At 43.6% G+C, this 15,880-nt stretch overlaps 1 protein-coding gene across 1 annotated transcript in view; it reads right to left on the minus strand.

The window, feature by feature from the left end:
• Window positions 1–7,746: 7,746 nt before the first annotated feature.
• Window positions 7,747–15,880, minus strand: part of LOC146590593 (uncharacterized) — a 37,180-nt gene continuing 29,046 nt past the window's right edge. The window contains exon 6 of the mRNA XM_085314321.1: window positions 7,747–7,831. Coding sequence (XP_085170447.1) covers window positions 7,792–7,831 — 40 coding nt within the window. The 3' untranslated portion in view covers window positions 7,747–7,791. The remainder of the gene's footprint in view (window positions 7,832–15,880) is intronic.

The following is a 15,880-nucleotide window of genomic DNA, read 5'->3' on the forward strand; positions in this document are numbered from 1 at the left end:
AATGGTGCTAATGGATGAGTTTCACTGCCCAGAGCTGACATGCAAGTCTGTCACTAATACAACATTTTACTTTCTCTGACATGGTCATTAATTTTTCCATAAATGTAGCATTAAGTAGGGTATTAAAAATGGACTTTATTTATATTATAAACAGAAGATTTATTGCTGCACATACTGAGATCTTCATGGAGTGATGAAAAGCACTGTCATTGCTCTTGAAGAAGCAATCTGCAGGTGAACATGGGTATCTGCTGAGGACCTTGTGGGGAACAGGCCTCCATCAGCTGTGCTGTTCCCTCGGAGGGAAAAGTGAAAAGGGAACATCCTTCTTGAATGTGTGTGTTGGGGAGGAAAGGGGAGGACCCTCGCTCCTTCTCCAGCCCCTGCTTCATTTGTCCTCATTCCGTGCAATGAGCAGACTTGAATTGTGTCATGGCAAAAAAGTCTGTCCCACTTCACGCCTAGCAGTCAAGGATTTGTTATYAAATGCACTTCTCCATTGCACTGACACCCGGCCAGGGAAGCAGAACACAAAACATGAAAACATCACACCATGGTTTGACCATAAGAGAGCTGAATTTGAGCCAGCTGAAGTACTCCTGAGAGGAGTCTGGCCTTTGCTTTTAGGTCTGTAACTATGTGACYGCAGTTGGCAGGAGATAAAAGTCTGGAAATACCTGCCTCAGGACATCTATGTGAAAATGAACATCTGGGTTTGAGAAGGAACTACCCTGAACTGGACCCAGGTAAAACTTCACAGGTTAAAGCTGATTTATCTCACTTCAAAGTATTGTATCAAGTGGTCATTACTTTTAATTTTCTTTGAAACAGCTGGGATTTTCCCAAGATAACCCATTCATCGCCAAGTCACAAGGATTATATTTAGTGTTATACTAAAAGTGAACAGGCAGCAATATTCCTTTAGAATGTTGTATTATGAATGATTTATGCCTGTAATAGTTTGCAGAATCAAAGATGAAATTTTCCACATATTTGCCTGGGTTTTGTCAAGAGCGCTACTGCCAAGCATATGCTTTACACAGTGGCCCCTGAAACAAYCTGAGTTACATGACTACATAACTATTTAGCATGTATAGCTTCAGCCTGTAGCTTTAAACAAAGTTTTAACTTCTGCATGCTTTCTGAATGCCAAGATCTTGATGGTTTGCTGTAGAGCACAAGCCCGACACACCAAAATGGAAGTGCACCGAAGGAAACCTCTTGCTAGTGAATAGTGTTGTGAAGAGTCATTGGCCATGTCTATAGTGCTCCAGTAGGTCATACCTGAGGCACCCTTTGCATGCTGCGTGGAGAAGCACCCACTGCAGACCCTGGGCACATCCCACACTCTTTGATGTAGTACYTTTCCTATAAGTCTTTGCAGGCTGTCCAGCAAGGCCCTTCCAGCATCATCCACTCCACTAGTCTGGCTTATTCTACCAAGGACATCAAGTGATGCCACTGTGCAAGGATGGGCAATTGGCCTGCACCAATACTACTAAGTTCTTTCAGTAATACAGAGGGACAAGAAGTCRAGGCAATGATGTCTGGATTTACAGCCTTCCATGAAGCCTGAATGTCCTTGTAACGCCATACTGCAGCAAGTGAATATGCAGAAAGTGGTTGGAGCTCTGTCCCCATAATGCTGGCTGGACTKGCATGGATGAGGGAGCTGGGTGTAGGGCTGGCAGGCAATGCGCTGGTAAGGCAAGTTTAGGCAAAAAACACATTTGGAAAGACCATTCCCAACTGATTTCTCTCTGCTTTGGCCCTTTGCTTGGAAGAGAGCACTCAAGCTACAGCTGTGGTCTTTGGAAGCCTGCCTGAAAGGCCACAGTGCCAGCCTTTTGCAGGGACTAAGGCTGAGAGGTGACCAGGACAGGCTGTAGCAGGCCCTAGTTGGAGGCAGGGACTGCTGAGGGGATGTGCTATGGCACAGCATGGCTAAGCATGGACCTCAAAGCATCCTGCTGTGTTTGTTCCAAAGATAAGAGCTTGTCATCCTTACACAGCCTGCCCTGAACCATGTTTCTGGTGTGTGCTGGCAGCACAAGCTGGGCAGTGCCCAGCATGGGAGTCAGAAAGCTCCACGTGGGTGATAACTAACCCAGCATCTCAGCTTGGGAGCTAGTAGGGATGGAGGATTAAGCTAGGGAGTGGACATGCGGGCTGGAGCAGCAGAAGAAGCTAGGATCTACATACCACAGCAAATGCTTAGTAGGCAAGTAAAGAGCCCTGTTGCTGAGGTTTCCTTTGCCTGTGTACTGTATGTTTGGGAACAGTAGTTCAGGGCTATGCTGGTGCCTGTACAAAAAAAAAAAAATAAGGGGGGGGGGAGGGGCAAGACAGGCCTGCTTCCCCTGCTGGGCAGAGAATGGGAAGAAATGGCTGAGCAGGCACAAGCCTCACCGTGTGAGGTGGATGCTGAAGAACAAAATGGTATTAAGCGTATGCAAGCACACAATGGTAGTCATCCAGGTGAGATAGCTGGTTGGTATCAACAGTAAGCATTAGCAGAGCACAAATCTGTCTACCAGCCATCTATCAGATAATCAACATTTTGGAGTAGAGTTGGCAGTGCTGGAGCAAGGTCTTCTGCTCATCACTGTGCAGAACTGAGGTAAACTTTGGAGGAAGCACACTTTACAACTTTTCCATGACAACCTTGGTATGAGGTTCTCTAGTGCACAGGAGGCCTCCTTGCAGGCATCCTATTATTAGTATTACATTATTCTTAGTGAAGCAATGAGGTGAGCTCTGCAGGTGGAAACCCAGCTTATTACCTCTGCCATGAAGAGGAATAGGCGCACTTGGGCACCTACAAATATTCACCTTCAAGTGGTCTTAAAGGTCAAGACCATGTAGATTGTCAAAGAACAGTAGAAGCTGCTTAACAGCACTGCAGCAGGAGTATCATGGGGGTGCTATATACTATGATAGCCCTCTACTATCATAGTAACCACATCATATAAATCCTTGCACAAATTCAGCAAGCTTACTCCTAAATTAGCTAGATTTCTCTTCCCTCTCTTTCATAGTAAAAGGCTGCTGTAAAATACGCACCTTAATAAGCAAATCACACAAAACCAACTTTCAGCAGGAAATTCTGCCCATCTCTCACAGTCAACTGAACATTGCATTTAGATGAACTACACCTCCAGCATCCTGCCTGCCCAGAGAAATATGTCATCTTCAAGAAGGATAATTGTCACAGAGTTACCCCACTGGCTTCRCTCCAAGTCATTAAAAAATCTTCACTTAGATCCATGACACAAAACAGAAACACACATTTGACTTGAAAGGTAGCAGACCTCACGAGAAGCAGAGGGCAGAGCAATCAGTCCAGTTGACTCTGGAAATGTAGTACTGATGTCTCAGACATTACTGCTTGGCTGCTTCCTGCTCACCAAAGGTAAACCTGGACCTGGTTCTCAACCAAAAGCTACTAGTTCCAGAGCTAATGTGCTGTTTAGAGATGGATCAGTGATTTCCTAGACGTAATTGCTGTGGGATCCAGCTCCACCTGGATGAGATGCCTGAGGCTCAGATACAACATTGGGCTGATACAGTAGGAAACAGTTTTCTAGCATACTCCTGTTACAACTATTTTGTTTTGGTCTGACAATATTCGATGGCACTGTGTATATATTTCTAGCACAAAGGGAAAGTGATTATATGACTAAGGTGATTCTTGGTTGTTCAGTCCTGTTTGTTTGCAGAGAAATGCAAACATGCCTATGTCCCCAAACAACCTGGAAACAAACAGTGCACAGCTGTGCTGCTCACTCTTTCCAAGACTGCTTTTCCACTCAGTTCTCCTTGCCCAAATTTTCTGTCTCTAGGAGCTGTCTCAGGGCAACTCTCTCCATTACTTTTTCCTATTTTTCCTGGCTTCCAGCCTCTAATATACTTCCAACAGCCAATCTTCTTTCCTCAGCATTTGCAACTCATTTCGTCAGCCCATCTTTAGTTCCTGATACTCCTTTCATGCCATGTATTATGTAAGTTCCTACCATTTCTAGTCATCTGTAGAGTTTATTTGACTTCACTTTGAAACGGCCCCTATTAGAATAGTAAGATCTCATCCTAATCATCCCCATGAATGGTAACTAAAGGCCAGACTCAACAGAAGAACTCAGGAGAAAGTTTAAAATGGAAAATGATTGTGAAATAAGAGGAGCTATATATTTGTTGCATATTAATTTTTCTAAGCTTCCTCCTGTGTAGCTCTTAACTTGCAGTGAATTCAAAGAAGTTTATTCAGTTTTGAAATTTCAGGTGCCTAAAATTATATTCAAGTGGAATTCAAGGTTGCAACCTCTTCCACCTCCACTGCTCCAYCTAACTTGAGGAGATTCTTAATTTCAGGAGTTGCCTCCATTTTTTGCCTTCTTTTTCTTGCCACAAACAGCTGGAGGGCTGCCTCAGAGTATGCCCTGATGTAGCTCAGCCTCRACAGGAGACAGAAGCTCTGCACCTACCTAATACTGAAGTGCTTGAGTTTGAGAAACCAGGTTATTCTCACCCATCCCCATGCAAGGGACACCATCTGCTCTGAGCACGCCTCCCCCGCCTACAGGATCAGCTCTGTACAAAAGGCATTTCCACTCCCTTTCAGGGCACATTTCTCTGTGCGGAAGAGCATAACTGGGCCAGAGAGAGAAGGAACAACCTGCCAAGCTGGGTGATACAAGCACTTTGAGCCCAAAATCGCATATGTATCACTGATTCTCTGCATTAAGCAGAGACATTTGGTTATATAGTGTATTGATACTGATAATCTTCTACAGTTATCTAATAAATGCTTGGCCATACTGGTGCAAGATAATCTGTATTTGCTGGAAACATGCTATTCCAAGTACTGCTGTGTTATCAGATTGCTGACAGAGTTTTAAGAGTTGGTGATTATGCAGCTAAGGGGAAGTGAAGCAGACACCAAACTTCTTAAGATGTTTTTCTTAACTAGTCAATAAAGTGCTAATTCTCACTGGCTTTTCCATAKCTAGGAGACCTGTTATTCAATAGCTGTCAGCTATCTGCTAATATTTCATTTACACTTCACTGAGATGGATGTAATTTTGTGTGTCTGTGTGTCTGCAGTCATTTGATGATTTCTGAAGAGGCTGATGAAATTGAGAGCTAGCTGTGGGACAATGATAGATGGGATACAAAAAGAAAATAAAAAATCCATCAGCCAAAGCAGTCTGCAATGACCTGAGATCTGCCAATAATGCAGCGTAACAGGAGCAGTTCTGCAGAGCGAAACAGTTCGTCCTAAATATCTGACCATTACTTGCCTTTCAGGAGGGTTACTTATGATGAGGTCTAGTTTGGTCGCATGAACTGAACTCCTGTTTGTGGTTGGAGCACATCAGACGTGCTCCTGGAGCGCACCTTCTGCTTTATTTAGTCTGAGAGGAGTAATGTCTACTGACTCTTAGCCTGCTCCACCACATGAACCAAAGTGCACTAAATGGGGACAGCTGGGCAGTTTGTTTCAAAAYACATTCATGAACTAGAATGCTGATATAGAAATAGGCAAATACTTGAAACAATAGATCAAATTTAGACTAACTGAAGTAAAGTTTGCCCTGCACGAGGCAAAGCTGCAGGTTCACAGTAGCTTGCAGTGGACCTAGACAATGTATGTTTTCTCATGAACCCCTTTCTACATCTCTCTCCTTTTTTCCTGACACACCACAAAGGAAGCTTGAGTGCCTGATTCTGCGCTGTGGATTTCGCCAAAAGAGCCAGCCATTTAGAAGTTAGATACTGTAATGCAATCTTAAAGTATCTAAAAATAAGCAATTTTGTTTTAAATTAAATATTATCCATCTCATACTTTAAAGAGGGGAGAGCCAGGTTATGCTTTCAGTTACTCTCAATGCATACTGGAGCAAGATTTATCCTATAAATATTTAAATAAGCTATATTCATTAAATTAGTTTTCCTCCCACTCTTTGTATTTACTTCTATTTGTTCTCTGAAGTTTCATTATGGATTCAGCTCAGTTTTTCCCTGGAGGCCATAGCCACAATAATATTGTTTGATGTAAATAGGTTGTGGTGACTGAATTTTTTACTCCAGTAAGCATATTGCTTGGAACATGCTGCTCACTCCCATGGTCCAAAAAACTGTGAAGGGATGACTCATACCTGACAACTGCTACTGATCTCATTTCCCTTACTCAAACCCCACAGTTTATGTACAGTTCTTTTTTGAATAGTAGGATGTATGAATGCGTCTTCAGTCTTTCTTTATCCAACCTTAGGAGCAGAGAAGGGATTTTCTTTCCTTTCTGTTAGCAGACTGGTGCTCATCTCACTAACAGTGAGTCAGTTTGAAGGAACACAAATGAAAGTTTTAACTTCAGTTTACCCCTGAGCAACTGTGTGTGGTATTTTTAGAACTACTCTCGGAGCATTTTAAAGATAGATGGCCAGGTGGAACTACTTACGTGGATGCATTACCCACTCTAAACTGGTAGCATCAGTGTATAAAGCTCCRCAGGCACATGCTGCAGGTCCTTCATGGGATGTAACTAGACTATTATTGTGGACTCCTCCTGTTAAAATCAGTAGTAAATTTTTGCCGCAGATATATTAYGGTGCAGTAATCCTCCTCTGGTCATGTCTGTCAGAGTGGTCCTCCAGTTGTCTTCCCACTAGGCCTTTGCACCATGCATGACTGCTGGCATGCTGGCCTGTGCGCCTTCCTGCTCCATGGTCGCAGTGACTGAAGTCCCTGTGCTGTGCAAACACTGACCCAAATGCAGGTACACACACCTGTTTCAGGGCAATTGGACTTCATCTTCTCCCTTACCCAGTATTTCTGCATTGTATTTCCACCCRGAACTGCTTGGAGGCCCTTGGAAGAGGTGATCCAGGGAGCTACATGATCCAAGCTGTAGAAGCAGGTATTTGCRAGAGAAGCATTAAGGAGAGCAAGATCATAACTGGGTTCCTAGCAGTACCATACTAAGCAAAAGCCATAAAGATGACTTAGAAACCAGGAATAAGAAAGCTGCTTATGGCATAGCCCATATTTTGGGCTGAACAGGATTTATTGGCATGAGTCACACACWCTAATCCTCACCTCAAGCCTTTCACTCATAGCAAGCATTTACTTTTGAGTCTCTCTAACGTCATCCTATAGCTAAGCAGTTATTTTCTATTAAGATTTCCAGTAAAATCTTGAGAAAAAACATTCTTCATCCAGTTCAGAAGATGGTAAGTAGTCACACCACCAAGTCAACTCTTTTTCATTAAGAGAAAGAAATGAGAATTCATGCATTTTTCAGGCAAGCTGCATTAATATTGTTAAGTCCACCACAGGACTAACTAGACCTTGGTTCGTAACAGGAAAATGCTCTTTTCTACTAATGAACTCTGAGGCCTGATACAGGGGAGAAGTCATTGAAATGTGATTTCATCAGGCTACACACAAGCAAAGCCATCAATAAGCTCATGAGGAGGTCAACAGGCCTTATGCATGCAATGAAATTTGTCATTTATTAACATAACTCTCCATTAGCACAGCTCCAACAGTTGATCTCCCCCTCATAATTTATCAGTAACAACTGGCAGCAATTAACATATTTTGCCTGAAAAATGCATGAATTCTCATTTCTTTCCTCTAATGAAAAAGGTCTGACTTTACACATAGCATAGACTTTATGCTTCTGAGCAGAGATCTCTTGTGTTATGTGCTGACCCTGTGACATTCATGCAGATTTCTAGAAAAATGGTGCTGTTGTTGCCTGTCATGCCAAGTCTTTGCCAGAACCATGTCTCACCRACATCTGTCTTCTTCCACTGCAAGATTAACTCGGCTGTAAAACATGCAGAAAGATGTCAGAAAGGGAACAAGAGAAATATGCAAAAGGACTGGTGAGCAGCGTGGGAAGGGATGATGGTTTGAAATTATGCGAATGTGCCAAGGAAGGAAAAGAAAGAAAAARCTGCACTGTATTCTGCAGTGGGCCCAAGCCAATACTTGAGCACAAGTTCATCTCTTGGCCGTACTGCATGGAGGCAAACCTACAACTTAGACAGAGGCTAACGCAGTCTAGAGAGGTGAAAAACAAAACAAAACAAAACAAATAATAACAACAAAACCCTCCATACTTTTTCAAAAGCTAAGTATATACCCATTTGAAGGGTGGCTTAGGTTGGGAATGCTGGCTACAGCTGTGCTAGTTAAATGCACCTGGAACTAGCTCTTCAGATTGAGGCTAGCTGTGCAGAAAGACTCAGATCCACACTGTTAAACTCTAACTACTCTGATCATACCATGATCTGGATGATCTCTAGCGAACCATGTGGATACGTAGAGCACGTTGCAGTGAGCAAGCTCTGTATTGACTTGTGCCTTGAGTGTGGACAAGGAATTACAAATAAAGCCTAAGTGACTGCAGGCAAGACCTTGTTGGCCCTACAAGGAAAGGAAAGAAAGGATGGGAAAGAATGGGTAGGAGAAAAAGTTAAAAGACAACAAGGAGTGTATGTAATGTAATGAAATCTGTGTTGCAAACAATATGAAAAAGGTTCAGGGGAACTGGTATGAAGTTCAGGTTTTAGAAAAGTGTCAGCAGAGGCCATGGTGAGCGCTCGCTACACAAAATGGAGTAGGGGAAGCTACACTTAAAAGATTCACRATGCTATTGGAAGAGATTTCCCTGTCTCATAGTGTTTATTAAATATCCAATTTTAGAACAGTGATAAGATCAGACATTAGTACCTTGCTACTAGGTTAATATTTAATATTTATTGACCCCCATTCTTATATACCAGTGGAACATGCTGGAAGCTGTCATAAAAATTAGATGGAGATTTGGTATATAAATAGGGAAAAGACTTGTTGCAGTACTAATTTCTTTAGTGCTTGAGACGGAATTGACTCGCTTCTCATCTGCAGCTTAGTAGGACCTGTAGAGCATAACAAATATTTATTTTCAGCGTAACACATTGCTGCAAGTACAGAAAGGTTCTGCCTGTTTTGCAGTGCTTGCCAGCTGCTGTGACCATGGTAGTGCCATTCAGTGCAGACAAAGAGAAGACAGATAAACAGATGGAGCATTTCTTTTGGCTAACACTACCAGGTTATAGCATGKTTTTTTTCCCTCTCGATTAAAATATTCTCATGTTAAACACAGGTCTTGTGACATGCTTTAAAATGTTCTGTAGGGGGAAAAAAAAGTTTAGGGGGAATARGTGGCCAGTTTGTGAGTCAAGGCCTCTGTCTGCAATATGTGAAAAAGCCTATGAACATAAGAGTTTCAAGAAAATATGAAGATGAGACTAATGAAACATTGTAGTATAAATGTTTTTCTTTTTGCACATGCTAACCTTTTAAAGACAGATTGGAGTAGAAATAAATAGTGTGCTTCAGTGTGACAGAATGAACATCGAGGTGCTATGCATATATTGGTGAGCTGCAAAAGAAGGTGATGCTGAAGGCTGAGGTGGGAACATTTGCCAGATGGCTACTTTTGTACATAAGTGGACCTTAGATAGGACGAATTTCTCAATGAGCTGAGAGACCTGCGTGAATCATAGCATGATAACAGACTGGARAGGTTAACTTGAACTAAATCCAAAACTGTAATAAAATAAAATGCAAGCATTTAGCTGAATGTGGTGCTTGAAATAAAGCCATACCGGGAGACTTTCAAAACAGTGTCCTCCTTCCCCAGAACAGACACCTTATACACAAGCTATAGGCTTTTCAGGGCTGAGATGGTATTTATTTAGCATCAGGCTTAAAGGAGGCTACACTCCTTTCTGAAGCCCCTAAACACTTTTACAATACACACATACACAACAGATAGCAGGAAGATTTACCTGGATAGCTTTTTCATCACACTTGGATCAGAAGCGGCTATTCCAGGAGTGGTATGATTTCAGGCACATGAAACAGATGAACATTTGATTTCTCTGCCCAATCAGATGATGATGGTAATGATAACAATAATAATAATAGTAACAATAATAATAACAATAATAGTAATATAAACAAAACAAGAATAGCCTTTCTCTCATCTTTACTGATACTTCCCATCCATGTTGTATTGAACAAGACACAGGAACAGCACTGCATGAGCCACACATCCTCACCCTCTCTTCTGCCTGCAAAACCACCATGCGTGTTGAACTCTGTTCTTGCAAGCAGAGCTTGTGGGAATGCTCTTATTCCAGCTGCAGCTCTACTGTCAGTCCCCAAATGCAATGGGGTCATAAGCAGTAGATACAAGCACTTACAACTTGTGCTGATTTCTTGAGCTTCCTCTCAGCGCCAGAGCAAAGGAATAGACATGCGCTCCCAATTGCACGTCACTGATCAGGAGAACCTGCCCATCAAGTAGCTTCTCCAGCTTGTAGAGGAAATTTTGGTTGCTCCTTCAAGGAAGATTCAGCCAAAAATGACAGCTGCTCTGAAGCCAGCTAAGCAGAGCAGCTGTCTGCTTAGCAAAACAGAGGCTGAGAAGCCCCAGGCCTGCGCAACAGAGTCCTCACAGCATGCTCCAGAGTCCTTGCTTGAGTCGGACCAGAGGGCTTCTTTGCAGTTAGACACAGGTAGGCACGATTGCTCCTACCTCAAAAATACAAATTACATAACTCATGTGTCTCCAGCCTGTAATTTTATAACACCTCCCTCCTTATTTTAGAATTCTCTTAACTCTCTAGTTCCTGGAAATAACTGATCAGATGGGAATCTCAGTTTTCATTAAATCATTTTTTCTTCATCTTCACTGAAAGAGTTTGAAATACAACATCAAAGACTCAAAGAAGTGAGGACAAAAAAAGCCAAAAGTTCTTTGCGTATTTAAGAGCCTAAATAATAGTTCTGAGGTCTGATTCAGTATCTGGGGGTGTTTGAGGTTAGAAATTATGAAATCAACAAACCTTTCAAGTCGAACAAGTACAGACTGTAATTACTGGGAAATTTGTACAGAGATCAACTTCAGCTGAGGAAYATCAGCCTTGGGGCTATGTACAGATATATGTACATATATATATGTATCATAGAATCATAGACTCAGTAAGGTTGGAAGGGACCTCTGGAGATCATCTAGTCCAACCTCCCTGATCAGCAGGGTCACCTAGAGCATGTTAGACAGGGTTGCATCCAGGCGGGCCTTGAAGATCTCCAGAGAAGAAGACTCTACAACCTCTCTGGGCAACCTGGTCCAGGGCTCTGTCACTCTCACAGGGAAGAAATTCCCCCTCATGGTCAGGTGGCACTTCCTGTGCTTCAATTTCTGCCATCGCCTCTTGTCCTGTCACATGGGACAACCGAAAAGAGTTTGTCCCCGTCCCCTTGACACCCTCCCTTCAGGTACTTATACACATTGATAAGATCCCCCCTCAGTCTTCTCTTCCCCAGGCTGAAGAGGCCCAGCTCTCACAGCCGTTCCTCGTAGGGCAGGTGCTCCAGCCCTCTGAGCATCTTCGTAGCCCTACACTGGACTCTCTCCAGTAGCTCCCTGTCTCTCTTGTACTGAGAGCCCAGAACTGGACACATGTATACAGTTTTTTGTTAGAAGATTACTTCTGATAAACCATCCTTGAATGAGCGTTTAAGTCTGAACAGGCTTAATCATAATTTTACAGTCCAAGTAKGTCATATGGCAGTAGTTAAATGTTCTCCACAGGTTTCCGTAGGCAGCGCAGTACTGAGCCTAGTTGAACCCTGTATGTGTGTGTACATGTGTGTGTCTGTGTGTGTCCSTCTGTCTGTGTGTACCCAATCTGCATGGCAATGAGCCCCACCTGGCTTTAAACAATGGTCATTGTCACGCTGTAAAGGTCTGYGAAGTACTGATTTACTGCCCGTTCTGCAGGGCCTTCTCTCCAGTCCTGCCCTGTYCATGCAGGATGGGAGCTCCCGATGTCTTTTATTCCAGGTGAGTGCTGATAAAACCTTGTAAGGTTAAACACTTGCAACAGAAAAAGACAAGAGAAACCTACCACTGATAAAAGACAAAACCACCACATATACTTAACTGGGCTAAGCTTATCTTGTTATCTCTTAAATTAGCAGAGTTCAATCTAATTAAGTGCTCACATGGAAGAAACCCAAGTTGTGGTGTAACTAATCAGATTGCAGACTCTTCTAACCACAGTCTTGATAGGGCTCTATTGTGCTACAGACTGAAAAAAGATACAATTCATGCCCCTAATAGTTTACAATCTAAAGCCTACCCTTCAAAAGTGTTTGCAGGCAAGGAGTCATTTTGTGGATGCAGTTTGTATCCTTAGAAAGTAATTTTGATGGATTGTTACAACTCTTAAAACAAAATCATCTTCTGCCTGTGCCCCTTTGCTGTTATCAGCTGCATTTACTCTGCCCGGAACTGTTGACTAATATACTTAAATTGATAAGTTATATTACATCCATGGCAGAAGCTTTTTATAGCAGGTAAGACCTAGGGAATTAACTGTATTGAGGTTTATACACAGAATATTTGGTACTGTACAGCTGTGGATTTTTCCAAAAAGAAGAATCACTCAAATATGTAGTATAAAGATCTGACTGGGATCCCAAAGCTACAGAACAGCAGATTAAACAGCCAATGACAGGCAGGGGAGCAATGTGCCTTGCATCTGTATCCGACCATTATTACTTGCTGCTCCATATAACCAGGCCCCTTATATCTAGGTGGCTTTTAATGTAAGCCTACACCAGAACTTGAATTCACAGATCGGATCTGACAATAAGGTGCAAGTGCTCTGTCACCATGCCCCAGACGATGGATTTGCACCTGTATAGATGGTTATAGCAAGTTTTTACATCCTATTACATCTTGTACTATCAGTGAAGCTATCTGCCCATTCCCAGGTCTTGATACCTCACTCTACGAATTAGMTGAAGCATCTTGAATGCAGCATGGGCCTTGGTTTTCTCTGCCCAAGTCTGCAGACAGTGCAGGTGTTCATCAGTAGGTGTGACCAGTGCAAGTAAGATACAGTCCAGTGCTAATGAACATCATCTATGTTGCAGCACTCAGCCTCTCCTGGCAAGTTATTGGAATTTGCTGTCTCGACTACACARAAAGGGAGCCCCGGCGAGGAGGGGAACCAGCTCGCTCAGCTGGAGAGGAAAGGGAGCTGCTGTATTACTCTCCATTTGCCTGGAGGGGGGGAAGCCTGCAAATGAAAAAGTCAACCAGCTCCTTCATTTGAAGAAACTACAAAAGGGAAATGAAAAAAGCTGAAATTGTAAACAGCTACAGCCTCYCACGCTGGTTCACCTCAGCTACTAAGGGTTGGGGCGGGGGACGGGAAACAGGCATCTGGTCTTCCTCATTATTGTCTGTGGACATATGAATTTAAAACCTGTGAAATTCAGGCCTGGGAGGGTTTCTCCGGGGAAGCTGTGGGGAGCCACTGGGAGTGATGCAGGGAGGGACTCCCGCCTGCTGAAAGCACGGCTATTCACACCCTAGAGCAGGCGAGAAGGTGGCAGCTCCTTCACACCGGACCCCACCGTTGTCGTGCGGCCCTCACAGCCGGAGAGGTCCGAAACCATCGCCCTGCACGGGAGGTGAGAGGTCCTGCCCTGCACAAACCCRCATGCCGTGCCAGGCTGCCCGCAGGTCTGGTGCACTATCAGAGGGGTCGGTGCGGTTGGCCTTTGGTCTCTGCATGCTGCCGAAGGCCCTGGGGACTCTGAGCACCCCCTGCCATGCAATGTCTCACCATGGGCTCTGCTGTGCAGCTGTGGCAGTCACTGGCATGCAGGAAGCAGGGAGGAGGCAGAGGAGGGGATGGCCAGGAGCTGGGCCCCCACCTTGCCTCCGGTGGTGGCATCTCTTGGGAAGGAGGAGGAAGGCACGCACGCCAGAGTAGCGAGGGGCACACACATACCCACGGAGGCATGGTGCTACCAAATCACAAGAAGAGCATTTGGGTAGGAATTTGAAATGTGCAGCAGTTGCCACAGTTTGTATTACACACACACACACATATCTGTTTCTTATTTTCAATCATATATATGAAATCACTCCTCCTCCTAAAATGAGGGGGAAAAAATGGGTCAGATATGTGTTGGGTCAGCTGGAGCACATACACCCGGTTCCTTTCCTGGTGCGCCCATAATCCGACAGTCCCTCCGTCAATATTTCTGGTTATCTTTAAAGCAAAATAGGTCAGTGGATTTTTTTTTCCCTAAATAAGTTACCTGGAGGAGCTGCCTATGGAATATGTGTGTCACTACCCTCTATTGGATGCAAACTGAACTGTTCAGCCATGGGCTGGCAGCTCCGCTCCCRGCACTGAGCATCACTCAGGCTCACTTTACACGGTGTTTGAGACTCCGGGGGGCCTCAGGGAACTGTGTGTCTCCTACACTAGCAGTTATTACTGCCTCTCTTTACCTGCAGAAAACAGACACCACTTAAACCATCAGCTTGCTTTGGGACCCAAACCTTGAAAAGTCATTGCCAGAGTCTGATGGGCTTTAAAGCAGATGCTGTTACTATGCAAGCTGCTGACCACTAAATGCATACAACACTGTTGCAGGTAAAAAGCACAGCAGGAATGAAGTACAGTGAAATTTCAGACATCTAAAAAGTTTCTTACTGTTTAAAATAACAATGCAATCCTTTTTAGATTTACCAAAGCATGGGTAGACAGAGAGTTGGTGGCAGTAATAAATTCATGTGTTTTACATTCCCCTTTTAACAGAATGAACCATAAGCTGCTGGCACAGGATAGGTCACGTTCTTGAGAGGTTAAAATAAAACTTCCTATAAACTGATATCCCAGAGGCAAGAGAGTGTCGTGACTGCCTCAAAAAACTGTCCGTCACTGCCAATCAGCAGTAGCCCCAAAAGGTTACAGAGTCACAGCCCTGTAGCAGTTTGAGTATGTGGTTTTCCAGCAATGCTTCCAGCACAGCATGTATTATACCAAAGGCTGCCTTCAGCTGCTGGTATTTCTGATACTTGCCTGTTATCGTGAATGTGTGTGTTGCCACCACCAGAAGCTCTGGCTGCTGCTCAGGCACGTGAAGATGAACAAGACAATGCTCTGGTAAAGCAGCAAGTGATGTTAGAGGACAAGAAATAACACTCTGGCTGCTGGAGAAAGGCAAGAAACCTTGCAGCACTGCCGAGCAACTGTTTCGTTTGGCGCTAGATAACTTGGGATAAATCCTCAAAAATCTTAGCACCACACAGAAGCTTCTAGAAGCAGTGAGAATCTAGATAAATCAGGCTTACATTAAGCAGTTTTAGCTYCCAGCACAGGCAAAACAAGCACTTACAGAGAGCTAGGGACTACAGCTATCCCTTTTGCCTCTTCCAGCATCTCAGAAAGCCAGCTGTCCTTGGCAGACACAGCCTGAGCCCTTATTCAGAAATAAGAACAGTAATATTCAGTTTTGTGCCTAATGCTGAAAAAAAGTTGAATTGACTCCTAGAATAAATTATTTCCTCTCCCATCACCAGAAGGTTGACCAAAATCACAGGCGCAGAACATGTGGGTAGGTAGCTCCTGGTGTAGCTTTACTGAAAAGTAGGAAATGAAGCCGATCCAAAATCATATTATAGGCTTGGAAAAAATACAAGCTTAGGAAAATGTCATGTGATATATGTGGATTCAACAGAAACTGGAGATTATGTAACTCCAGATATGGCTACCTAAGTTATCTTTGAAAAGCCGGTTACAGTTAGATGTAAAAGCATGTGGGTTGCTCCTCTGCCCTCCCCAATGCAGATAAGCGATCAAAACAAACACATTTATCTGAGGGATCTGTTAATCCTCTGCATAAACAACATTTCACCATGCAAGTTACAGCGAGCTTAGTGTTCCTTGAGCATTGAGAAGCTTAACGCTGCAGTTCAGTCCTTATCCTATGAGCACAGCCGTAAAATCCA

Source organism: Rhea americana, unplaced genomic scaffold (assembly GCF_003343005.1).
Source record: "Rhea americana isolate MKP2758 unplaced genomic scaffold, rheAme1 scaffold_40, whole genome shotgun sequence".
In the NCBI taxonomy this organism is placed as follows: Eukaryota; Metazoa; Chordata; class Aves; order Rheiformes; family Rheidae; genus Rhea; species Rhea americana.